This window comes from Sminthopsis crassicaudata, chromosome 3 (assembly GCF_048593235.1).
Source record: "Sminthopsis crassicaudata isolate SCR6 chromosome 3, ASM4859323v1, whole genome shotgun sequence".
In the NCBI taxonomy this organism is placed as follows: Eukaryota; Metazoa; Chordata; class Mammalia; order Dasyuromorphia; family Dasyuridae; genus Sminthopsis; species Sminthopsis crassicaudata.
The window spans coordinates 592,380,973-592,406,455 of record NC_133619.1 but is presented as its reverse complement, the minus strand read 5'-3'; the positions used below and the strand labels follow the sequence as shown (position 1 = coordinate 592,406,455).

Sequence of the window (25,483 nt, the reverse complement as noted above, 5' to 3'; positions counted from 1 at the left end):
TTGGGAGCATAGAGAGGCCTATTCAATTTTTCATTCTTTAGGGTACCTGACATACAGTACAGTGTTCACAGCTATCTCACCACTTCAAGATGTATGATTTCATCCAAATGCGTATTGCCTTTTATTAAAGCAGATTGAAAGCTTTGCATGCCTCAGGGAAGGTTTAATGAATTGCTGAGGTTGGAAATGTGATCATCTGAAGGCTAGACTTCTGGTCATAAGCCTCTCTGCACTAGAGGAATCAGTCTATACTCAAATCCAATGTCAGATCTAGAAGCCTAATCATTTGAATCAAAGAGCTTTACTTCTTCACAATGAGCTAGACAGGGCAGGTAGGTGGTGCAATGGATAGAGCACCAGCCCTGAAGTCAGGAGAACTGAGTTCAAATTTGACCTCAGACACTTAACACTTCCTAGCAGTGTGACCTTGGGCAAGTCACTTAACCTCAATTGCCTCAGCAAAAAAAAAAAAAAGGAGAGAAAAGGAGGACTTTGGTAGAGGGAAAGGCATATCCCCTCTTAAATGGGATTAAATGAAATATATGAAATGCTTTGTGAATCATTTTAAAAATCATATAAATATATTTATGATATACATTATATTATAGTATATATACACATACATATATATATACATATATATATATAAATATATATATAATTGCTATCCATTATTATTCTCTGCTTTGAGGGATTCAAATGAGCACTGCCTTCACTAGTGTAGACCCAAAACCCTTTAAGGTCTTCTCACCTTCTGCCCCTCATTTTGTGCAGATCTTTCTGTAAATTCCTCATAGATGATATGTCCAATGTGCTAAACATCTTTATATGGTTAGTCCAATAAGCTTTAGACAATCTGTACAGCTTTGGTTCTCTCACATCTTTTTTTTTTTTTTTCCCACACACAATCTCTCTAATATTATTTATACTAAATTATGAAGAAAACCCATCACTGGTAATATAGCACAGACTTATACCTATTCACTTATACCTAGCATTCACTAAGCATCAAGTATACTTCAGGCACTGTGCTAATTTTTGGAGATACAAAAGAAAAGCAAAAGACTGCTCCCACTCTAAGAGGAACTGGCTGAAGTCTAATGGGAAAGACAATATGAAAATAATTATGTTCACTCAAGATATAGACAGGGTAGATGAGAGCTAGTGGACAGAGGGAAGGTATTGCATTAAGGGAGAAGGAAAGGCTTTTTTGAAGAAAGTGAGAGGTTAGCTGGGATGGAAGGGAGGCAGTGAGGAGATGACATGAAGGATAAAATGTCAGGAACAGGGGACAGCTAATGAAAAAGTAGAGTGGGGAGACAGCATCTTGATCAAGGAATAGCAAGGAAGCCAGCATCACTGGGTCAGAGAGGATGTGGGTGTGGAAAGGTTGGAGGGGGGGCCAGGCTGTGAAAGCTTTTGAATGTCAATCAGAGGATTTTATATTTGATCCTGAGACACAGGAGTTTACTGAATGTGTGCCTGTGTGTTTGTGTGAGTGTGACATGATCAGACCTGTGCCTCTGGAAGAGTAATTCAACAGCAGAATGGAAGAGAGACTGAGGGGGAAGAAAAGAGGCAGACAGGTCCCCCAGAAGCTATTGCAAGAGTCCAGGAAGGAGGTGAGGAAAGCCCATCCCCAGGCAAGTGAGGAGTGAAAGATAATTCCTAAGTTGGGAGTATGGGTGTCTGGAAGCTCCAGGTTTCATTGAGAGCCGTAGAAAATGAAGAAGAGAGAGACTGGAGTAAGAAAATTAGTTCAACTTTGAATTTAAGATGTCTTCAGACATCCAATTTGAGATGCCTAATAAGCAGTTGGAGATGGGAGACTGGAGAATAGCAGATAGACAATGTATAACTCTCCACTAGTCACTTAGGGGCAGTGGCTGGAGTGCTGGGCCTGGAGTCAAGAAGATGGGAGTTCAAAACTGGCCTCAGATGTTTACCAGCCATGTGACCCTGAGCAAATCACTCAATTCCTCTCTGCCTTAGTTTCCTCAAGTAAAAAATGGGAATCAAATTAGGTAATTTGAATCAAATTAGGTAAGAATCAAATTAGGTAATATTTGCAAAGTGCTTAGCACTGTGCTTTGCACATAGTAGGTGTTTAATAAACATTTTCTTCTTCCTTTGCATTGCTTTTTTTTTTTTTTGATCACTTGTAATTTTGATTTTTCTGAGTCTCTAGTGTTCTACTTCACAATTATTTGTATCATCAGAAGGGTAATGTCAAAATGATGGGCTTTTGTGGTAATAAGCAATTTATTCCTAAAAGAACAATTAAGGTTGAGTCTAAGAGTTAGAGAATGCGGATTCAAATCCTAGCCCCACCATTGACTACTGTTTGTGTGATCTTGGACAAATCACCTTATTTCTTAGAGCTTTCATTTTCTCATCTGTAAAATAGGTTTAAATTAGGTACCCCTTCCATCTCTAAATACTATGACCCTCCTTTTACTCCAATCTAATCTAATTCATGCTCCATCTAAAACTCCGGTCTAAGATTGAAGGATTAATTCAACGTCATCAACCAGGCAAGATTCGCCTTCTTCAACCACTTACTAGGCACTTAATAAATACAGCTCGAACTGAATCTGTTAAAGCCACCTAGCCACTGCTGACGCCAAGACTAGGGTTGGCAAAGGGACTTCGGGAATGAACCTGGGACGGGAGGGGGGGAGGGGACCAAGGCAGCCAAGGCAGCCTTGGGAATGCACTAAACCTGGGGGTGTACCTATAGATAGATTCGAGCTAAACCTTGAAGGGTTGTTGTTTGTCCTTTGTTTCAGAAAGGAGCAATGACATCCTGGGGTGAATTCTTGACTTGTAGGTGAACTGGACTTAAGTGAGGCGCCATTGCTCAAAGCCATCAGCCTCTTTCCCTAAGTCACTGAAATCCATTGACATCCTAAAGTACCCATAGCTTTGAGTCCTGTCAGTCACCCTGAACCCATTTCTGTCAATTATCCTGCACCTCGTTTAGCCCATTTGTTGAGATGGGTTGCTGGGGGTATGGAAGCTGTGAATGCTGCAGCTTCTTGGAGCCACAGGTGAGAGTTAAGTGCCACATAGACACCAAAGGTGGATGAGCAACCCTGAAAAGTCCTTATATCAGAAGTGTCAGATTGAGAAGGGATTGGGAAAGATTAAAAGCATTTCATCATAGGATCATGCTTTAGAGCTAAAGAGGGACTTTAAAAGGTGCTTATAGAGGCTGAGAAGATCAGTGGCTTACCCAATACTACATGCATTGCCATGCACACCTATGTCCTCTTACTCCAAATCTAATGATTTTCATTGCTTCACATTGCCTCTTAAGCAAAAGCGTGAGGGCAGGATACACAAGGTGTATTCAGAGAATTTGTAGACAGTTTGGTTGTAGCATAGAAAGGTGGTAAAAAATAAGATGAAGGCCAAACTGTGGAAAGCTCTGAATGTCAAAATTTCAATAGTCCATAGGAAAAAGTTCTTAAAATTCACTAGGGAAAAGATAGAAGAGGAAGAATAGTTATATCTCTCCCTATTCCCTATTTCTTTTCTAGCTGCTTGTATACAAAACAAGAATCAGCAGATCTGAAAAGCTATTTTTCCTTGGGATTAAGCGGCTTGTCCAGACTCACACATCTAGGAAGTGTTAGGTGTCTGAGGGCACATTTGAACTCAGGGTCAGTATTCTATCCACTTCACCATTTATCTGCCCCAGGTCTGAAAAAACTTTTAAGAGAGAACTCAATCTCAGCTCTGGTTTTGGCCTAAATCAGGTTTAAGCAAGGGTTTAAGTAATAAGGAAATAAATGTTTACAAGAAATGTTTATGGGCAGCTAGGTGGCTTAGTGAGTAGAACACCAACCCTGAAGTCAGGAGGACCCGAGTTCAAATCTGACCTCAGACACTTAACACTTTCTAGCTGTGTGACCCTGGGCAAGTCACTTCACCCCAATTGCCTCAGCAAATATATAAAGGAATGTTTAGAAATATTTCTTATCTCCAAAAGAAAAGTAAAGGGAATTAAAACTATCACAAAAGCCCCAGGAAATCAACCCCAAAAAACAACCACCCCCAAACCCAGGTTTTCTCAGTACCAGTATTCTTGATTTTTAGAGCGTTCCTCCCCCATTATAACTGAATTAAAAGTATCTGGGTTATGTATAAGTTCTTAGACTCTTAAGAGTTCATGTAAATAAAATTTCTCTACTGAAGATACCTTGTGTCTGATACAGTGCTCCTTGCACACTTGACAGTAATAGAAAGTTACAGAGATTCAGGTGTGAAATTCATTATCTCCCCCAAAGAGGGTGTATTTGGGAAACCTATGTTCAAGGTTACTTATCAGCTAAATTTTTACTAAGTTTCTTCAGCAGTCTTCTAGCTATTGACTTTATGTACAAACCGCCTCCTCCACGATTCCTTTAGAAATTGTTTCAGCAGCAGAGTTTAAAGTTACAGAAGCTAAACTTGCAACAGAACATTTGGAAAAGTAATTGAAACAAGAGAACTAAACTGGATTCATCCTACTCAGCATCAGATAATCCAAGCAGATACTCTAGATGAGTTGTTCTCAAAAAATGAGTGTAGTAGACCATAGGCAGCTGGCAGGGTTTGCTCTGGTTCAGATCAGGATCCCAACTAGTAAAGCAGAGAGAGAAAGGGAGTGTTTGTGACCACAGTTTGATAGCACTAATGGTGCTGCTGAGAGCATCCAGGTGGTGCAATGTTTAGAGTCACAAAGACCCCGAGTTCAAACGTGACCTCAATCATTTAATAGGTGTGACCCTGGGCCAAATCACGTAACCCTTCTTGCCTCAGTTTCCCCATCTGTGAAATGAGCTGAAGAGGGAAATGGCAAACCACTTCACTATTTTTTTTTCCCAAGAAAACCCCAAAAGGAATCGCAGTCAGACATGATTGAAAATAGCAACAAAACTTGTCCTGCTACTATGCTATTGCTACCATGCTCATTAGCCTGGATAACAAATGGTGTGGCCATAGTTTCTCAGCAAGAAGGTTGGACTGAAGCAAATAAGATTGCTCACAGCCATGGATGGGGAGGCAAGAGATAGGAAAGAAGAAGCCAGGGTCTTAATGGACAATATCACATCAGTGATAGTCTAGAAAACTTAGGGTTTTTCAGGCCTGGTCTTTTTCAGGATAGACTATTTCTACTCTAGATCCACATTCTCTTCCTGCGAAAATCATCTCTCCTCTCCCTCTGCTTCTTGCCTTCCTCCATTCAAGTTGAGAATCTTCCTGGTGGTAAACTTCCAGCTTTCTTGGCAGTTTCCTGCCTGTAGCATCAGAGGTGATAGGTCAATTAGATGTCCTGCTAGAGACTTTAGCCCTCCCCACGAAAAAGTCTAAGATGCCATCTCAGAACTGTAGATTTGGGGAGAGTCAGGGGTCCTAGCCAGTAACCTGGGAGGGATCTACCAATATGCCAAAATCTAAAGGGTGGCCTTTTACAAAACCATCTTGAATTCCCTCTTCCTACCAAAGCCTTGTGATTGGCTTTTATACATCCCTTCCCTGTACCACTCTGACAATTTTTGCCCTAATTTACTTGGTGGCTTTTGCCCCAGTGTCCCTTTTATTGCCCTGTCTTCCATGCTGGTGACCCCAAAAGCCTTCATTAAAATACATATCTTCAAAAAGTTATCAAACTGTGCATACCCTTTGACCCAGCAGTGTTTCTAGTAGGCTTATATCCCAAAGAGATCTTAAAGGAGGGAAAGGGATCCACATGTGCCAAAATGTTTGTGGCAGTCCTTTTTGTAGTGACTAGAAACTGGAAACTGAGTAGATGCCCATCAGTTGGAGAATGGCTGAATAAGTGAGGTATATGAATTCTATGGAATATTATTGTTCTGTAAGAAACGATTAGCAGGATGATTTGAGAGAGACCTGGAGAGACTTACATGAACTGATGCTGAGTGAAATGAGGAGAAACAGGAGATCATTGTACACAACAACAAGAAGACTATACAATGACCAATTTTGATGGACATGGCCCTCTTCAACAGTGAGAGGATTCAGACCAGTTCCAATTGTTCAGTGATGAAAAGAGCCATTGACACTCAGGGAGAGGACTCTGGGAACTGAGTGAGCATTCTCACTCTCTCTGTTGTTATTTGCTTGAATTTTGTTTTCCTTTTCTTCTTTCTTGATCTGATTTTTCTTGTGCAACAAGATAACTGTATAACTATGTATACATATATTGCATCTAACATGTATTTCAACATATTTAACATGTATTGGACTACCTGCCAGCTAGGGGAGGGGTTGGGGGGAAGGAGGGAAAAATTTGGAACAAAAGGTTTTGCAAGGGACAATGTTGGAAAAATTACCCATGCATATGCTTTGTAATAAAAAGCTTTAATAAATTTTACATATATGTCCAGTCAAAATGGGTACATGATTTAAACATAAAAGGTAATACCATAAAGAAATTAGAGGAGCAAGAAATATTTTACCTGTCAGACTTATGGATCAGGGAAGAATTTATAACCAGAGATAGACAGTGAGGTGAGGGTACAAACGGATCCAACCATTCTGGAGAACAATTTGGAACTATGCCCCAAAGACTATAAAATGGTGCATATCTTTTTGATCAAGCAATAACACTATTAACTTTATACTCCAAAGAGATTAAAAAAAAAAAAAAAGAAAGAAAGAAAGGGACTTATACGTACAAAAATATTTATAGCAGCTCTTTTTATGCTGGTAAAAAATGAAAATTCAGGGGATCCTACCAATTGGGAAATGTTTGAATAAGTTGTGATATATGATTATGAGGGAATATTATTGCACTTTAAGAAATGACAAGCAGGATGCTTTCAGGAAAACTTGAAAAGACTTAACATGAAACTGACACAAAGTGAAGTGAGCAAAACTGGGAACACACAGTAACAGCAATATTTTACATTGATCAACTGTGAACAATTTGGCTATTCTCAGCAATATAATTATCCAAGACAATTCCAAAGGACTTATAAATTAGGAAAAATTGATGGTGTTTGAATACAGATTTAAACATCTAATTTTTTGTTTTTGTTTTCAATAGTATTTTATTTTTCCAAATATATGCAAGGATAGTTTTCAACATTCGCTTTTGCAAAATTTTGTGTTCCAAATTTTTCTCCTTCCCTCCCTCCATCATCTGCTCCTTCCCCAAAGATAGCAAGCAAGGTGAAATAGGTTAAACATGTGCAATTCTTTTAAACATATTTCCTTATTTGTCAAAAGCATACTTTTTTTTCTTATTATACTTGGTTTATTTGGTCTGTTTTTTCTTTTGCAACATTGTTAATATGGAAATGTTTTGCATATCTATTGTTTGCCTTCTCAAGGTGGGAGGGGAATATGGAATGTTTAAAATTTTTGTCAACCTGTAGTTGAGAAAAAATATAAAATTAAACTTAAATGTAAAAATATATCCAACAAAACCCTATTGTCTTTCATTGATTCTTTATACTGCATTCTTCTGGGATCTAGGGTCTTTAGGACCCCAAACCAGTGCACCAGAATGGCAACTTGCTAGTCTTGCTGACCCTTAGTCTTTCCCTTCCTACTTTTGACTAAGAGCCATCTCCTTCATAGGCCAGCCCTTCTCCTCCATATTACCCTTTCCTTAGAGCCTAAAATGACAAGAGTAGCTCCTAGTGAAGTGTATAAAAGGATACAAGTCCCTACTCGCACTTCAGCCCCCTCTAGTAGTAAGGATTTGGAGCTGAAAGCTAACAACTTAGTAATCTTGAAGCCCAACTGAAAAATTCTGCTTAGAGAATGACTCAAAGAAGCTTGAATATTTAAAATACTGCCTACCCCACAAGGACCAGTTAAGATCTCAGAATTAATAATGAAACACTCTCTCCTGACAAGGGTGATGGACTTGGGTTGCAGAATCAAACATATTTAGATAAAGTCAGTGCAGGAATTCGTTTCACTTGACTGTGCCTATCTATTACCAGAGTTTTGTTTTGCTTTTTTTTGCAATGAAGGGAAGGGAAAGGAAAAGTGGGAGAAAGAAAAATAGATTTTTGCTAAATGAAAAACATTTAAAAAAAACCTATCTGAGCAATTTGCATTCATTTGTCACTGAATTCAACTTGGAAACGATAATTACTGAGAATCATCTGATAAAGACTCTCATAACTCAATTATTTTCCAACTATGTTTAATTCTGGGCTTTGCTAATAAAGCTAAATCTGCCTGGATATGAAATAATAATAAAATTATTCAAGGTCTCTGCTGATTTAGAAAATTCCCTAACACCAAACTATTCCTTTAGTGCTTCCATTAAAATGAAAGCCTATGAACCCATGCTACAGATGTGTAGTCATCACAATTTGGAGGTGTTTAAAGACAGTGAAAGTAAGCCAGGTCACTTCTTGGCTTTGGTAGGCAGTAGCTTTCCAACAGCAATTGGTCTAGTGGTGAGAAATTCATGGGCAACTGTTAAGCAGGAAACTGAGTCCTGTCTAAGAATTCCTAAGAGAGGATGCACATGGTTCTGTGGAGATGTCCATATAACCTAAACTTCAGTTCTGCCTCTATTTGTTGTGGCTATAGGTGACTCTTTGTACCTATGTCCTCTTCTACCAAATGAGGGAATTGGCCTAATATCACATAAGATCTCTTCCAACTTCAAAATCCTATTAATGCTTGGCATGAATCTCAATTTTTTAAAAGATCCTATTTTCATATGAACTGATGGAAAGTGAAATAAACAGAACCAGAAAAAAAAATAATAAAGTAAATTGGGAAAAAAAGCCCTAAAATTGTAATTATAACTAAACTTGGCCCTGAAAGAGTTGAGAAAATGCCCCTTAGAGAAAATGCAGAGCTGGGAGACTCTTGGATATGAAATATAGCAATATTATCAGACATGGTTTTGTTGAACTGTGGGGTTTTTTCCCCTTTAAAAATTTTTGTCAAATGGGACAAGTCCATGGGTAGGGGAAGGATATATTCAGAAATGAAGGTGATGCAAAAAGAAAAACAATGAATAAAAATAGGATCTTTCAATAAAAGGTTCTGCTAGTGGATATAAACACCAAGGACCCAACCAGGTTATAATGAAAATTCTTTTTGTTTTTAAAGTAATTGGGGTTAAATGATTTGCCCTGGGTCACACAGTTAGTTTCAAATGTCTGAAGCCACATTTGAACTCAGATCCTACTGACTCTAGGGCTAGTGTGCTATTCACTAAGCTCCTAGCTGCCCCTCAGAAAATCTTTAGTGTCAGGTTCAGGGAAATGAATCAATATAATGACATATTGATATGTTGACATATAATGATCACACAAAAAAGTCTCATTTACACTTCCTTCCATGGAGCCAGATTCAAGTTGTCACAATGCAGGGAAAGCAGAAATTTCAGAACTACAAGAAGCTTGCACACATACCATTCTTTGTGGATACAAAACTGATTTGCCTTTTAACATAAAGTTGAATCCCTAAGTTGAAAGGATCTCTCTGCTGTCTCTTCCCCCTCCAGTTCTATTCTGCATCAGCTTTGGAGACTAAAAAGCACAAACAGTCCTAACAGAACATTATTCGTGTTCAGACTTCTTAAAATACAGTATGCTAACAGAGGGCTCCTGGAGTCAGGATCAAGTTGCTCTATTCTATTTCTAATTTCTAAATTCTATTACTGCTAACCTACTTTTCTCAAGTATTTAGAAGATTGAGAAAAAGCAAAAAGGTGGCCAATTGTGAAAAGCCCGAAGTAACTAATACTTGTCCTTGAATTGGTTGTGGGTGCTTGGTGGAAAGAATGCATCTGACTCTCCATTGGGTGCCAGTTCTTTCCAGGGTTGTTGAGGAACTGAAAGCACTAATAAAAGGATCCTTTTCTTTTCTACACTTACATAAGCACTGATGGGGTGGGATTTAAGGTTTCCCTTTATACTAAACTTTAGATCAAAGGAAATAAAGTAGATATAAGAAAATCAGTCGCCAAGAGTGGAAAGAGATATTCAAGATTATGTAAGGGATAGCAAACTATAGTTTCCAGTGGGCTGCCATTTCCTATATAGGCAATTAACCAAGAATGGCTTTTACATTTAAAATTTAATATATAAAAAATTCTTAGCTTGTGGCCTTATAAGCACAGGCAGTATGTCCAATTTGGCCCTCAGCAGTAGTATGTGGACTTCAATCTCTGGTCTTTACTTTGATTTGAAGTAGAGGAGAGGCTCAGATGATTTGTCCGGGATAGCATAGCTAAGAAATGGAAAGTCTAAATTAGAATCCAGAGCTATGAATTCCCTGGTTCAGAATCCTTTCCCTGTACCCCATAATTTTTGTCCTTTAAATTAATGGTCATAAACCTGCTGTTCTGGGTCATGAAACTTGGCTCTGTTGGCAGAATGTGGTACAGTGATACTGAATTTAGAAAGTTAGGAGATGTAGGTTGATAACCTGGATTTTGACATATATGATGCTGTACCTTTCTGAATCTACTTCCTATATCAATAATGCTGCCTGTATTACCTAACTCAGTGTTGAGAATGTGGTGTCATAACACGGAGGCTTGGGTTATATAATAAATATTAGGAGATACTGTGACTGTGTACTAGTCTTAAGTCTTTGGTCTCACTTGAATTAAAGACCTAATCAGTCTAATTCAAACAGAATTCTAGGGAGGAATTTTGATTCCTTGAAAGAGATTTAGTTACATCTCTGGTAAACAGTTAAGTGTAAAAATTTGAGAAGTACCTCTGTTCACCATCAGTCAGACAAAAATGGGATTAATGGGAGAGTAACTAATTTCTGGAATATAACTTCTTCAAGGTGTCCTTAAAGGAAATGGAAACTGAGTGAATACCCATCAGTTGGGGAGTGGCTGAATAAGTTATATAGTATATGGATGTAATGGAATATTATTGTCCTATAAGAAATTTAGAGTATAATTTATAGTTACCTACTATGCCTACCATATCTGTGTGAGGATTATATTTAGTCTGCTCTTACAACAAATGACAAATTAAAAATTGCCTTTGTAATAACAATAAAAAATTGTCATCTTCCCTTTTTAAAAACTAACAAAAAAAAAAGAAATGAAGAAAAGGCTGATTTTAAAAAAGCTTGGAAAACTTACATGAACTAATGCTAAATGAAGTGAACAGTACCAAGAAAACATTATACACAATAAAAAGATTATGTGATGATTAACTGTGATAGCTCTTCTCAACAATGAGATGATTCAAGGCAATTTTAATAGACTTGTAGTGGGAAGTGCCATCTGCACAGAGAAAAACTAAGGAGATGGAATGTGGATGAAAGCAGAATATTTTCACCTTTTTTTGTTGTTGCTGTTTGTTTTTTTTTTTTTTTTTTTGATTTTTCTTTCTAGCACGACAAATATGAAAATATGTATAAGGAAATTGCACAAGTTTAACCTATATTGGATTGTTCGTTACCTTGGGGAAGGGAGAAGGGGAAAGAGGGAGGAAAATTTGGAACACAAGGTTTTGCAAAGGTGAATGTTGAAAATTATCTTTGCATGTAGTTAAAATGCTATTTAAAAAAAAGGGTACCCTAATATTAACATTAGGCTAGCACTGATCTTGTACTTTTTACAGATTATTTTATTGGATCCTCAGTGAGGTAGGTGGTATTTTTATAATTTTACAATTGAAGAAATCTAGGCAGATAAGCTAGTAAGTGTCTGAGGCTAAATTTTAACTCAGGTCTTCCTGACATCCAGGGCTTTCTATCCACTGTTTTGCCTAAGCTTATAATGATATTCCTTTCTTTTTTCCCTCTGTGATGGAATCTTGTCTTTTGTTTTAGGTTTTATTTTAACATGTAAGTGGAAATTGTTTCAGAAGAGAGAATCTAATTAGCAACCTATTTGGATTGCTATCCCAGAGTTTTTGCCCTACATAACAAAGGACTCTGAGAGTCTTAAATTGTTAATAGTGAAGGGACCTATTGTTGTTACCATATTCTGAGTTCAGCTTCCCTATACTTCAAACTTCCAAAATTCATCGGTGAAATGGAACACAGAATATATGGTTTCCCCTGAATACTTTTAAGATTTCTGTAATATTTTAAAATGTGTAAATCACTTCTTATCTATTTTCTCATTTATTTTCCACAACAAACCAGAGAGGTAGGCACTATTTATAGTTCCATTTTACAGATGAATAAAATGAGGCTCAGAGGTTAAATAATGTGTTTAAGTTCACACAGCTTTTAAATGTCTAACCTCTTGTTTCAAGTCCAGTGATCTATGCACAATTGAGAATCTTTGAGAGCTTCGAGGGTAAGCAGCAAGTAAAAGAAGCTAACTCTGGGATACAAATCAGGCACTTTCTGGAAAGGCTCCAGCTTGATTTTCCAGTTCAATAGATGAGAGATGTGCTGTAAGTAGGTTTAAATAAATGCTATTTGGCCACAAAATGAAGATGCCTTGGACTCAGACCTGAATGCTAAATTCCAGTTCTTCTCATAAGACAATGCAGAAACAGCAAGAACCGTATTATTATTCTAGTCTCAAAATTGATATTTTGATTACTTTAATACTGTTACCTTATGTTCTTTCATTCAAAATACACGTTTTCTAAATTTTTATGCCTTCCCTTTCTACATCTAGAAAATTTCTTTCTTCTATCCTATTTTTCTAATTTGGAGTTAGAAATGAAGGGACCTTAGTTCAACTTCTTCACTTTACTGATGAGGAAACTGAAGCCCAGTGAAATCATATAAGGGGCAGAATTACAATTTACATTCTATTCGTTGACTCTGAATATAAAACTATACCATACTACCTCCTACTTGTATGGAAAAACCACTTTAAAACTTGGTGACCACATTCCCTTCTGATATATTTTAACTGGTATGCAAGCACCTGCTAGTAACCTTGCAGTCTACAGTTCAAAACACACTCACATACTCACACTCTCACAACCATTTACACATGTGTACATGAATTCTACCCTGCAATTTAAGAGAAACAAATCAGGCTGGAGAAGGCAAATAACACTGGTAAATGTTTACTTTCCAAAATGCTTATTTTCAGATGCAGACAGAATCACAGATCATATATTAGAGTGTGAACTACTGCTACCAACTTGTCTGGTATGGTTGTCTTAATGACAAAGTACAGAGAGAGCTGAGGGTAGGAGAAAACAAGACAGCTTCTACACTCTGATTTTCAACTTTTGGAATAAGGTATCTGTTTTAATAAATATACATTTCCAGTGGAAAAGGGTATACTTTCATAAAGAGTGAAGCAATGTGAAGCCACTAATCAAGACCTTGGCTCTTCCTTGCCTGCGTGGTGAGGTGGAGGAGTATACTTCCCTTCTTTCATTAGCTTCTCCTTCTGCCTCATGACTGTTCCCAAACGTTCTATCTGCCAGTGGAAAAATATATAGCCATTTAGAAAACATTTTTAATAATGCAAGTTATAAATTTAAAAAATTCTATGGACAGTCTACAACATGCCACATGGATTATTATTATAGAAAAAAAACCCAATTAAAAGCCTGGCCTACATCTTATGACATATCAATACCATTCAGATGTTAGATGTACAAAATCTTATGGCAGGGTGGCTGGCCAAAGGAGAGAGTGGGGTCAAATGCTGATTCACTCTCTTTAGATTGTCTTACTTCAGGAAGATTATCGAAGAACCTGGGCTACAAAAAAAGACTTTAGTCTAGGTTCTATGAGATTTCTTTAATAAACATTTAGTGTGATATCTAACCATAGTATGGAAGTAACCCAATAAAGCAGCAAGCTCTGGTAAAGGCTACTAACATGGGCCTAATGAGAGAATCTCTCTATTGTCCCTGCACCCCAAGAGCTAGGTTCAGAAAAGTTTCAAGAGCGCCACAAACAAGTCTTTAATTCTTGATTAGGTCACAAAGGTGTGACAATGTGAATATGTTAAGAATATCCCAAATGATAAAATCCAGAGATCTTTTTGATATTTCACTCTTCATGTATTGTGTACAGATTATCATTCTTAAGTACTTCGAAAACAGAAGCCCATCAATCTTAATGCCATAGCATGATGTGTTGCCCCTATACCTTGGGCAAGCCCTAGAAGCCCTAGATGACTAGCATCTCCTAATACAAGGCTACCTTAACATTTGGCCACTTTGTTCAGTGGCTAAAAGAGGAGCTTAAGTCAGACTTCAGTTTAGGAAGGTTTCTTGTACTGGCTCTGCCAATAACTCACTCATAATATTGGACACTTCTCTTCCCTTCCTCAACACAGGCCTCAATTCCTTCTATATAATGAGTAGGATTAGGTAGTTTCCAAGGTTTCTTTCCATCTCTAGCATTATGATTAATTTTTTAAATGCACTGATATTTAAAAAAAACATCAGCCATGGGGCAGCTAGGTTGGGCAGTGGATAGAGCACCAACCCTGAAGTCAGGAGGACCTGAGTTCAAATCTGATCTCAGACACTTAACACTTCCTAGCTGTGTGATCCTGGGCAAATTACTTAACCCCAATTGCCTCGGGGGGGGGGGGGGGGGAATCAATCAATCACTTGAATAGCAAGAAAAAGATTACTACTATGCCAACCAAGTATGCATTAGTAGGTAACTCATGTGGATGAGTAAACACCAATACTACACTCTTGCTAGTATCTTAAACGCTTGGTGGGACATGCCATCAAGGCACCTGCTTTTTAGAAGGTTATTATAGTAATCTATTAACTAAATAGATCAACTTTATACTGAATTCAGCACTAGGATGAAGAGCACTAGGCTAGTTGCTGTTCAATTGTCTTTTAGTCAGGTCCAACTTTTTGTGACTTCATTTGAGGTTTTCTTGGCAAAGACATTGGAGTGGTTTGCCATTTCCTTCTGCAGCTGTTTTACAAATGAGGAAACTGAGGCAAACAGGGTTAAGTGACTTGCCTAGAGCCACACAGCTAGTGACTTGCCTAGAGTTAAGTGTGGGTGGCTGGATTGAAACTCAGGAAGATGAATCTTTCTGACTCCAGGTTTGCCGTCTATTCATAGCACTACTGAGCTATAGTACAATCTAATATGTTTTCATACACAACAAACTGAACTACTGAACATAAATGGACGTAAACTGAGAATTTCCCAAAGAACAGTTATCCCATCATATCCTCACCGTTTTCCGCCTATGCAAACATTCAATGAAATCCTCATATTCCAGTTTGCATTCTTTCTTGGCTCGGGTTATACCAATTCCATGGGCACACTCAATGAATTCCTTCTCAAAAGCATGGCATCGGGCTGGCATTTTGTAAGGTTGCTCAGCACTCATAATTGTCATCCATCTGTCAGCATTGAGGCCCAGTCGGCCTTGAACGTCAAAAAATGGCATGGCTGCAATAAAAGTTAACAAGAGAAACAATACTAAGCCATAAAAATTAAGTATAAAACAATAAACTTTAGAAAATATGCTAATTAACAATGGCAGATGGCCTTTGAGACAAAGATTTTTTACTACTCAACTTAATTTCAATATTAAAATCCTACCTTTGATTCAAGCCCAAACTCAAGGCTATTTCTTCCATGAATTCTTCCCTGCTCCTTCAACGGGAACTAATTTCCTCCTTAGAGGCCTTTGAATATATTTTCTTTTTGCATTACAATTATTTGTGTTGGTTTTCTCCCTAATTCTGCACAAACATCTTGATGGCAAATGCCATGCTCTCCTCCATCTTTGTGTCTCACCCAATATCTAGCACAGTTTGATCTGTACATAACAGGTGTTAAGCTTTTGTGGAATTTTAAATCCAAAACTAGCACACAGACATAAGAACCAAATCAGAGAGAACATATTTCATCAGAAAAATACTATGCCAGATAAGTGATTTTCTCAGGAAAAAAAAATCTAAAAATTACATCTTCCTACTGGTTCCACAAATTGCTTCCTAAAAGCCTCCTGTTAGGAAAAGAGGAAAGGAAAAAGTGTTGGATTTATAAGGGAGAAAGCTACAACCCATCTCTAACACATACTAAGTATGGGATTAGGTAAGTCACTTATTTAATGTAAGTCTTACTTTCCTCATATCTAAAATGGTGAGTACTTACTTCATAGAGCTGCGGTGAGAAGCAAATCAGTTAATATATGTAAAGCATTTTGCAAACCTTTCAAAGTACTAGATAAATGCTGGTTAGCAATTATTAGAATCTGGTGTGCAAGCAATATGAGGTGTCAACTCAATTCAAAATATTTTTGTACATACTTCATGCAAAAAGCATGACAGCTGACCATGGTCTATTTCACCATCTCTCTTTGATACAGTATCACATAATAGGTGGTCAAAAGGAAAAGGTTGATAGTCCTGGGGAAAAGGACTAAGTTTAGAGTTGGAAGGAAATTGATTCAAAGCCCTCAACGTAACTTACCTATGTAACCTCAGGCAAAGCATTTCACCCTTGGACTAATTTCTTTATTATAGCTTGCACTGATATAGGCTATAAGGTTTCCAAAAATGATTTATACACACTGGCTCTCCTACTGTTCAAGATCCTCCCCACCCCAGATAAGAGGTGCATTTTACAGATGAGGTATCAAGCTGAGAGAGATTAAGTGACTGGTCCAAAGTTACAGAGCTTCTAAGTATCTGTGGTAGGATTCAAAGCCAGGTTTTCTTGAATCTAAGGGCAACACACACACACACACACACACACACACACACACACACACACACACACACACACCGCTTTACTATATTCTGCTGCCTCTCAATAAAATGAAAAAGTTTAACTAAATGATGTCTAAGATACTTTCCTGCATTGAATTCATTATCCCAAATATGAAGGCTATTTTTGTCTTCCTTTGTATCTCCAACATTTAGCAAATGCCTAGCATATAGTAAGGGCTAAATAAAAGCTGCTGATTGGTTGACTGAGCTCATTTGACTTGCAATGTAAAAAGGTTGCATTTGAACTATTTTAGCAAGATTCTCATGGAATTCATAGAAAAGTTGAGAATAGATGGTTTAGAAAGAACAAAGTCCTTACTGTCCTCATGGACCTAAGAGCTTAGTAGAGACAAATAACTATTAATACAAAATAATGGATGAATATGTAGCATTTCTATAACATTTTAATTATATATAAAATGCTTCCCATACAATAATCTTCTGAGGTAAATATAGGGATCACAATCCCTGTTTTCAGATGAGTAATCTGAGATTCAAAAAAATACTACTGAGGACATGATCACAAGTTAGATCCTTTCATTCATTCAACAAGCATTAAATGTTTAGCACAGAGAAAACAAAAATAAAAAATTATACCATTTCTACACTAAATTAGCTTATAATCTAAAAAGAGAGGGATAAAATATGTACACAAATGAAAATTACAAAGTAGAACAAGTCGACAGCAAAGAGAGATGCTGACGGAAATCCTGACAAAAATTTAGGAAGAGATCACTTTTAGCTGGGGGAATCAGGAAAGGTTTAGTGAGAGAGGCCCTTGTGGAGAAGAATATCAATAAGCAAATACTAGGAAGTATTTTCAGGAGCAGCTGGGTAGTACAAGGGCCTGGGGCTCAGAAGGACCAAATTCAAATCTGGCCTCACTTAATGGCTGTGTGATCCTGGATAAGTCACTTAACTGTCTGTTTTCCCATCTGTAAAATGATATGGAGAAATAACCAGTATCTTGGCTAGAAAACAAAGTTGGAATAACTGAAGAAAAAGGGGGGGTGTTTTCTAATGTATCCCAAATAACTGAGATGGACTGCACAAATGCATGTGGGAAATGAGGAATGTGGAGAAATATGGGAAGGTCTGAGGGAAAGTAAACAAGAGTCAAGAGTACAGAATAAATTACTTCAGCCACGACTAAAAGGAAGCTCAAATTCTGTTTCAGACACTGGTGTGTAACCTAGCCAAGTTTCTTAATCTCTTTGTGCCTCAGTTTTCTCATCTGTAAAATAAGGTTGGATTCAATGGCTTCTAAAGTACCTTCTAGCCTGAAAAACAATGAAGGAGATCTTGCATTGCATAAGGAAGTGTAAAGACCTGTGACATCAGAAAGAAAGGGAGACATAAAAAAAAAAAAAAAAAAGAAAGGGAGACATAGAGGGAGGGACCGGGAGAGGGCGGGGGAAAGAGGGGGAGAAAGAAACAGACATACAAGAGGCAGAGAGAAGAGATTCAGAGCAGGAAAGGGCCAGAGCAAGGCTCCCGCAGGGGCGCCTCAAAGCGGCCATCCTGCCTTCTCCGGGCCTGTTTCCTTACCTGTAAAATGACCCTCTCTTAAAGATGGAGACCTCCCATGCGGCCAGAGGGACTACCCCCCGCATTCCCGAGTCCAGGTCCCACGTTTGCCCATCAGCAAAGAGCGCTGTGGGTAGATGATGGGCCTGGAGTTCAAATCTGACTTATGGGTGATGGCATTAGCCGCTGCCTGCTTCAGTCTCCCACTGTGTAAAGGCTCCCCGGGAAGGGCTGAGAGGGTCCAATGAGACCATCATCGGGAAGCTGAGCTTGCTGGCTCTTGGGCCTGGGAGGAAGGAATACAAGAAACGACCTCAAGGGTCAGCCTCCCTAGAGTAAAGAGAGGCTCCCAGAAGTCGGGTGACCGGCCAAGGGTCACCCCGAAGGTGGGGAGATCCCCTCCCTTCCCTTCCCGTCGGGCCAGACCAGGTCACGCAGGCAAAAAGGGCCCCTGGCAAGGGCATATGGAGGACTGGTTGATAGATCGGCGCGCCTTTCCACCCTCCCGCTACCCAGGGCGGGCACCAAGGGTCACCTGCGGCCTAGTCCGAACGCTGCGTCCCTTTCCTTAACAAGTCAACGTCGTCCTACAGGTTCTTCGCAGCCTTGCAGGCCGTAAAGCGTTGTCGTCGACTCACGACACCCAGAGGCTCCGCCCCTTCGCGCTGGTCCAGAGCTCGCGAGGAAAAACCACAAGCCTTCATTCTGCGCAAGTGCCGGGGAAGATGGCCTGGGTGGAGAGAGAGATAGGGCGGAAAAAAGGCGAGGTGGGGAGGACCCGCCGGGCTTGGACGAAACCATGTGGCCCACTCCTTGGGGGAAGGGAGAGTCGGCGGGTACCATTCTGCAGTCAGGTGGGGGTGGGATCGGAAATCTATAGGTTCATAGGATTTACATCTTTCTGAAAGAATGAGAGATGTCCAGCCCTTTCATTTTACAATACGAGAACAGACCCAGTATGGGGAATTGATTGGGCACTTGAATTTCTTGCCTTCAAATCCTATTTCCATTCTTTTGGATCGAGGATAGAAGTGATGGAAAAGGAATGGCTGGCCTGAAACCAGTAAGGAAACTTTGGGGATTTACTTGTTAATCATTTTATCATAGATTGGCAATAAATAGAAACAATCACACACAAAGTATTTATCATAACATGTATCTACTCATATAGATGCTTTATAGCATTTTTAAGTTTTGCAAAGTGCTTCATTACCTCTTTTGATCTAAATAAATTTTACATAAAAGGAAGTACTGAGTAGATCCTCAGAATTAACAATTAAGTAGTTTTTGAGTCCTTGTCTAAAATTCTATCATCTCTAACATTTTCTACTTAAATTAAAAATACAAAACGGTTGCAACTGTTTATAGTTTCCATTCTGTAAATCTTTGTATATCCCTTCATATAGGCCTTTCCATAGTTTTGTATGCTTCTTTTATAGCACTGTATTATCCCATTACATTCATATACACACACACACACACACACACACACACACACACACACACACACACACATATATGTGCTTTAATTCAATCAGCTATTCTCCAATTGTTAACATATCAACTTGTTTCCAGTTCGTTTTTTTCCAGTATAACCCCAGTTCCAAAGCCCATTGGTATAGGACTCTTCCTTGATGGAGATCAGTGTACCTATGTAAATTTAGGCTAAGACAAAATTGCCCCCTTCTGGAGCTTCTGGACTCATTTTGATAGTGTAAGATGGAAGAACCAACCCCATTTTAGGTTGCTGAAGGAAAAGGCTTTGGCATTCTCCAGCAGTCTTTGGAAAACTTCCTTTTGGGTGAGTTCTAGGACTCCCTCTTTTGGTTGAATTCCCTCAGTTCCAACGGGAAAGCTACTTCACTCTGAATTATCAGGTCTATATTTTCCTAAGGAGTTTGGGGATGTTCAGGACCACCAGCATCGCTGGTGAGGGCTCGATGGGCTCTTTACAATGCTGCTTATCCACTTTTAGTGATTCACCTAACTCTCACCTGTGGCTCCAACAAGCTCCAGAGTGTACAGCGCCAACACCTCAGGCAACTGTCTCAGCAGACAGGCTAAGCCAGGGTCAGGCTAACAGATGGCTCTCAAAGATGTCAGGTGTGTCTAGCTCAAGCAGGTGAAAACTTCCCCTGGTGTCATGGAGAGATGAGAACAATTTATTGCAGCAGTCGAGGGGGCTGAAGTAGGTTCTGTGGAGCATTTAAGAGCTGGTCAGGATTTGAAGATGGCAAGCTACCCACAGCATCCCAGGCCGTCTATTGTTCTTCTTTCCAGCCATGGATTTTGATGATTTTGGAAGACAGTTGCCATTTTGATTTCCCTTTGGCTTTGGGAGGCTTTGGGGGACTGCATTAGGACTTGGGGCCTTCTAGGGTCAAAAAACATAAGATTTAAATCCTGGACCTGCCACTTAACTATGTGATCACAGAAAAGTCCTGTTTTTCTCCATTGTAAAAGGAGGGTGTTAAAGAGATGATTTTAAAAGGTCCCTTCTAACTCAAATCTATGATTCCATGATAATGTAACATGCAAATCTTTTTATTTTTATTGTAATCAAAACTTGTAACATTTTAACACATTTAATATGTATTAGACTACCTGCTATTCAGGGAAGGAGGTGGGGGAAAGGGAGGGGATAATTTGAAACAGGCAGCTTTGCAAGGGTCAATGTTGAAAAATTACCCATGCATATGTTTTGTAAATAAAAAGCTTTAATAAAAAAGTAACAAAATGCTATTTGTACTGATTTCAAAAATACTTGTTATAAAACTTACAATATTAAATTTTTTTTAAAAAAACCTCGATTTTCTTAACCCTTCAGAACACCCTAATGGAAGAAGAAAAACTTAATTCTAACAAATAATGCATAGTGAAGCAAAAAAAAAAAAAAAAAAAAAAAAAAAAAAAAACCTCAAATGAGCACTGACCAAAAAATGTTGCATCTTTTGCACCTTTAAGTTCATCACATGCCTGGTAGGAGTTGGGTAACATGTTTCATCGTTGGTTCTCTGCAATTGTGGTTGATCAATTTGCAATATTCTTAATTTTATTTGGATAAAATACTGTAACGTGCTGTTGTCTCCAGAAACTGCTGATGGCTCTCTGGTCTAGAGGAGAGACGACTACTTCCTCCGGAGAGCCGCCTTAAGTCTGGTCCAGACAAGATTATCTCTGGAGTGCCGCCCTCTTTTATCCTCCCAGAGAATGGGAGTGGGATAACGCAAGGGCTTCTGGGAAAAATTACTTCAACCAATGAACTTGCTCCTCCCCAGGAGTTCACAAGTAAAATTCCCAGTAAAGGCCAGAACTAGAGAATTGTCAAGTACCGTTTTAGCACTTAGTAAAAACCTAGTATCTCATTAGCACTTAGTAAGAACCTAACAAAATACAAGCTATGAAAATTGAGTAGGTTCTTTAGTTTAGAATATTATATTGAGGTAGTACAGCAGATAGGGAATCTGGGCTTAGAGTCAAAAAGAACTGATTTCAAATCCAATCTCAGATGTAGTACTGTGTAACACTGGGCAAGTCACTTACCTCTATTTGCCTGTTTCTTCAACTGCAAATTGGGGATAATAGCATCTCTTACAGGGTTGTTGTGAAGCTCAAATGAAGTATTTGTAGGGCTTGGCATAGCAGGTACTTAATAAATGCTTATTCTAAGTTGAGGACGACAGTTTGATTTTTCTTTAAAGGGGAGTAGAACTACATAAAGTTTAAAAATTATGCCTAGGGATAGATAACTATGCTCATTTTGTGCTAACATGCACCCCTTTCCCCCCCAACCTTTTCATAGCCCACTTCTCCATTCTGGTACAGGTCTTCATGACTACAAACCTGAGACCCAGGAATAACCTCATCTCACATATTAAAACATGTATTTTTCTCCTATTAGGATAGGCAAGAAAATATTAAATTTCTTAAATATCTTACTGTCGATTATGCTTTTTGTCAAAGTATTTTGGAGATATTGTTTTACAGACTAACACCCAGCAATTAGGCTGTGCCCTGGGTTTGGCTTAACAACCACCCTTTGCACTCTGGAAATCACCCTCTGGTAAAGTGTATTGCTTTGATCAGCACCAGGTGCTCCCTGAAGAATTTAGCTCCTCTGATACTTTCCAGGACTGTCCATCCCACATTCACAATCCCTGTTTGTTGTCCCTGACAGGTATCGCACTCCATTCCCATCAGAAAACTTTGGTTCTGGCCTCCACAGGGTGGATGTGACCCCCCCCAAAGTGTAAGACAATGCTTGTGCTCATGGGACCAAAGAACACCTGTATTGTCCCAAGAAATGCTAACTACTCTAAAGATCTAAGAACTGAGTGTTGTGGGCAAACCCCTCCTAGGTATGTAATCGGGAAGCCTACCTTCTTGGAGGATGGGCTTTCACATGCAGACATCATTTTTCTCACTTTGAAATGAACTTGTTTTGCCGTCCCCACTCTCCTGTCTCTAACCTACTTTGACTCTGGCTCCCTGCCAGTTAAAGAGGCTTCTGGTTCAGCTGAGGATACATGTTAAATCACTAAGACAACGTTAATCTATACAGCATTATCAAATGTGTTGTTCATCTCAGAATCCCTGGGCGACAGGGAAGGATCAGGGGTTGGCCCACTGAGGTAGCCTATAGTAGGCAAGCAGTCCTAGTTATAAGTCAGAAACCTTGCCAGTGTCTTTCCACTAAACTCTCTTCACACAGCCCTATGCTGCTGAGGGCAATCACCCAAGTACTCAACTCAGGCGTTATCTTGGAATCCTTACTCTGTTATTTTCAATTTATTCTGCCTGCTGTTGTAGTGAGAAAGATTAAGAGTCAAGGTTTTAGTTTTTTTTTTTTTTTTTTTTTTTAAATCAGACCTATGATTTAATTGATCAGGAATGCCTGGTGATAAAACTTCACAACCAATGTGGACACAAAAGGACCTGCTCTGTCATATACAGACTCGAGTGGTTTGGGGTATCAGAAGGTTTCACTTAACAAATATAAATCACAATCTAAAAACTCTTAAAAAACAAACATCTTATTTTAGAATTTTTTTCAATTAACACGAATTTATTTTTTCTCCCTCCCACTTCTTCCTCCCCACCTTTGGGGAAAAAAAAATCTTGCCTAAAGAGTGCTGAAACCATTTCAAACCTATTTGTTCAACTATTATATTATCACTGTGAACATTTGTACCTTGGAAACTGGCAAATATTACAGATCTGGGTATGATTCATTGTTTCATTTATTTAGCATAGTATCTAGAATTAAGTAACAGAGAAAATCTTAATAATTAGGATAAAACTGAAAAGCATGTCCTGCTTCCATTTTTTTTTCTTGATGACAGGTTGTTAAACATTCATCAGCACACCCCTGCTTATAACAAATTATGTACAGTACAGCAAAATACATTTCCTCGGTGATCATGTCCAAAAACATTTATCTTCAATCAAGAGTAGCATGCTTCATCATCAGTCCTCTGGAACTGGAGTTAATCACTGTATTGATCAGAATTCTTCTCTTTCAAAGTTTCTTTTTTTTCCTTTCCTTTTTTAATATTGTGTATACATTTTCTCTTCAGTTGTCCATTCATACAACTTTTCCTAGAATTTGCCAAAAGCCTTTTCATTTCTTATAGCACAATATTTCATTACTTAGATGCCATAATTCATTCAATCAATCCCCAAGTGATATAGTCCTCCCCCCCAAATCAATTTCTTTGCCAACACGAAAACAATTACAATAAAAAATGTTTGTGCAGTTTAGTGATTCGGAGGACAAAGTTCCAAATTGCTTTCTAGGAGTGCCCAGGCTTCTAGGTTGAGGTAGGGTTTTATAAGTAATATTATGTCAAAAGGCCCCTGATGGGCTGAAAAGGGGGAAGGTGTTTCAGGTCAGGAACCTTAAAAAAAAAAAACAAAAAAAACTTAGAAGTTACACCAATGGGTTCAAAAGAAAAGAGATATGTTTTAAGTAATCTGGTGATGGCTTTGAAAGGGTTGGCATGATTATAGTTCCCAAGTTAATCCTTAAATTTACAAAATACTTTCCTCACAAGAAGCTTGTGAAGCAGGTTAAGACAAGTATTATTACCCTCATTTCAGTAGAAAAAGAGGCACAGAAAAGATAGCTAGCCCTTGGTCACAGAGCTAGTTAAGTGGATCTTCTTAAGTTCTTGGTAGACCCAAGGAAGAGGAGGGTCCAAGAAAAGCTTCCAAGCCTGGGGGTTTGGAAAGCTGAGGGCAAAGTTAGGGACCTTCGATGGATTCTGATCTGGGTTAGAATCCTACATTTGCTTCAGAAAATCATGAGTAAGTGAAATCACAACTTTCTAGTTGGGAGTTAGGCTAGATAACCCACAATCCTTTTTAGTATACAGCTTGGGAATTGAAGTTGACGGGCAGATAGATAAACTGAGAAGCACTACTGGCACAACATCAAGACCTGAATTCAAACCCCTAACCTTATCCGAAGAGACAAACCACTTCACCTAAGCCTCAGCTCCCTCACCTTCAACAGAGCCCTGACTTCTGGGGGCTGCTCTGGGGGTCAGCAGTTTGGGCAGTTCTGATGACGACGAGATGGAATAAGGGGCAGTCAGGTAATGGTGGCCACATGGTGGCGCTGCTCAGGAGGGCATCTGAGAAGCTTGGAGGTGGGGGGGAGGAGCAGAGAACTCTCAAGGTCCCCTTTTACAGGGAGCTCCTGATACTCTGGCTGGGCACATGGAGGACTACAGGAAACGGGCTGAGGGCAGTAGGCAACAAATGGACAAGAAGATCTGCTGGCCAGAGGACTCTAGGGACTGCTGAACTTCATGTGAGGCTTACTGAGTCAATGTGAAACGAACTGGGAAACTGGAAAACAAAGGTAGAGATGTGGAAGAAAGTCACGGTTAAAGCCTGAGAGTCGCAAAGAACCTTAAAGATCATCTAACTTAGGGGTTCTAGACCTTTATTTTTGTCATGGACTCTTCTTCACTTCCCCCTTTTGAAAGTCTGAAGCCTATGCAACCTACTTATGGTTTTAAATGCATAAAATACGGAAGATTACAAAAGAAATTGTGTTAAAAATTACCCCTCCCCAAACTTTTTTTTTTTTTAATTCACAGATCACAGCTTATGAACCCTAATTCAATCCGTAAAGTTTACATGTGAAAAAACTGAGACCCAAAGAGTTGAAGGGACCACCTAAGCTCACATAAGTGGCAAGTGGAGCTGGGATTTAAACACAATCCTATTTAGAATTTAGAGCTCTTTTCACTACACCAAGCTCCCTGTGATTCCTAACGCTCCTGGTCACCTAGGCT

The 25,483-nt window shown here is 38.9% G+C and overlaps 1 protein-coding gene across 1 annotated transcript; it reads right to left on the bottom strand.

The window, feature by feature from the left end:
- Positions 1–12,982: 12,982 nt before the first annotated feature.
- NDUFS5 (NADH:ubiquinone oxidoreductase subunit S5) lies at positions 12,983–18,862 on the bottom strand. Its single transcript, XM_074305221.1, has 3 exons — positions 18,715–18,862; positions 15,107–15,324; positions 12,983–13,360 (listed from the first exon to the last, which is right to left on the bottom strand). The coding sequence occupies exons 2-3, from the start codon at positions 15,320–15,322 to the stop codon at positions 13,256–13,258; spliced, it is 321 nt and encodes a 106-aa protein (XP_074161322.1). The 5' UTR covers positions 15,323–15,324; positions 18,715–18,862; the 3' UTR covers positions 12,983–13,255.
- Positions 18,863–25,483: the final 6,621 nt, after the last annotated feature.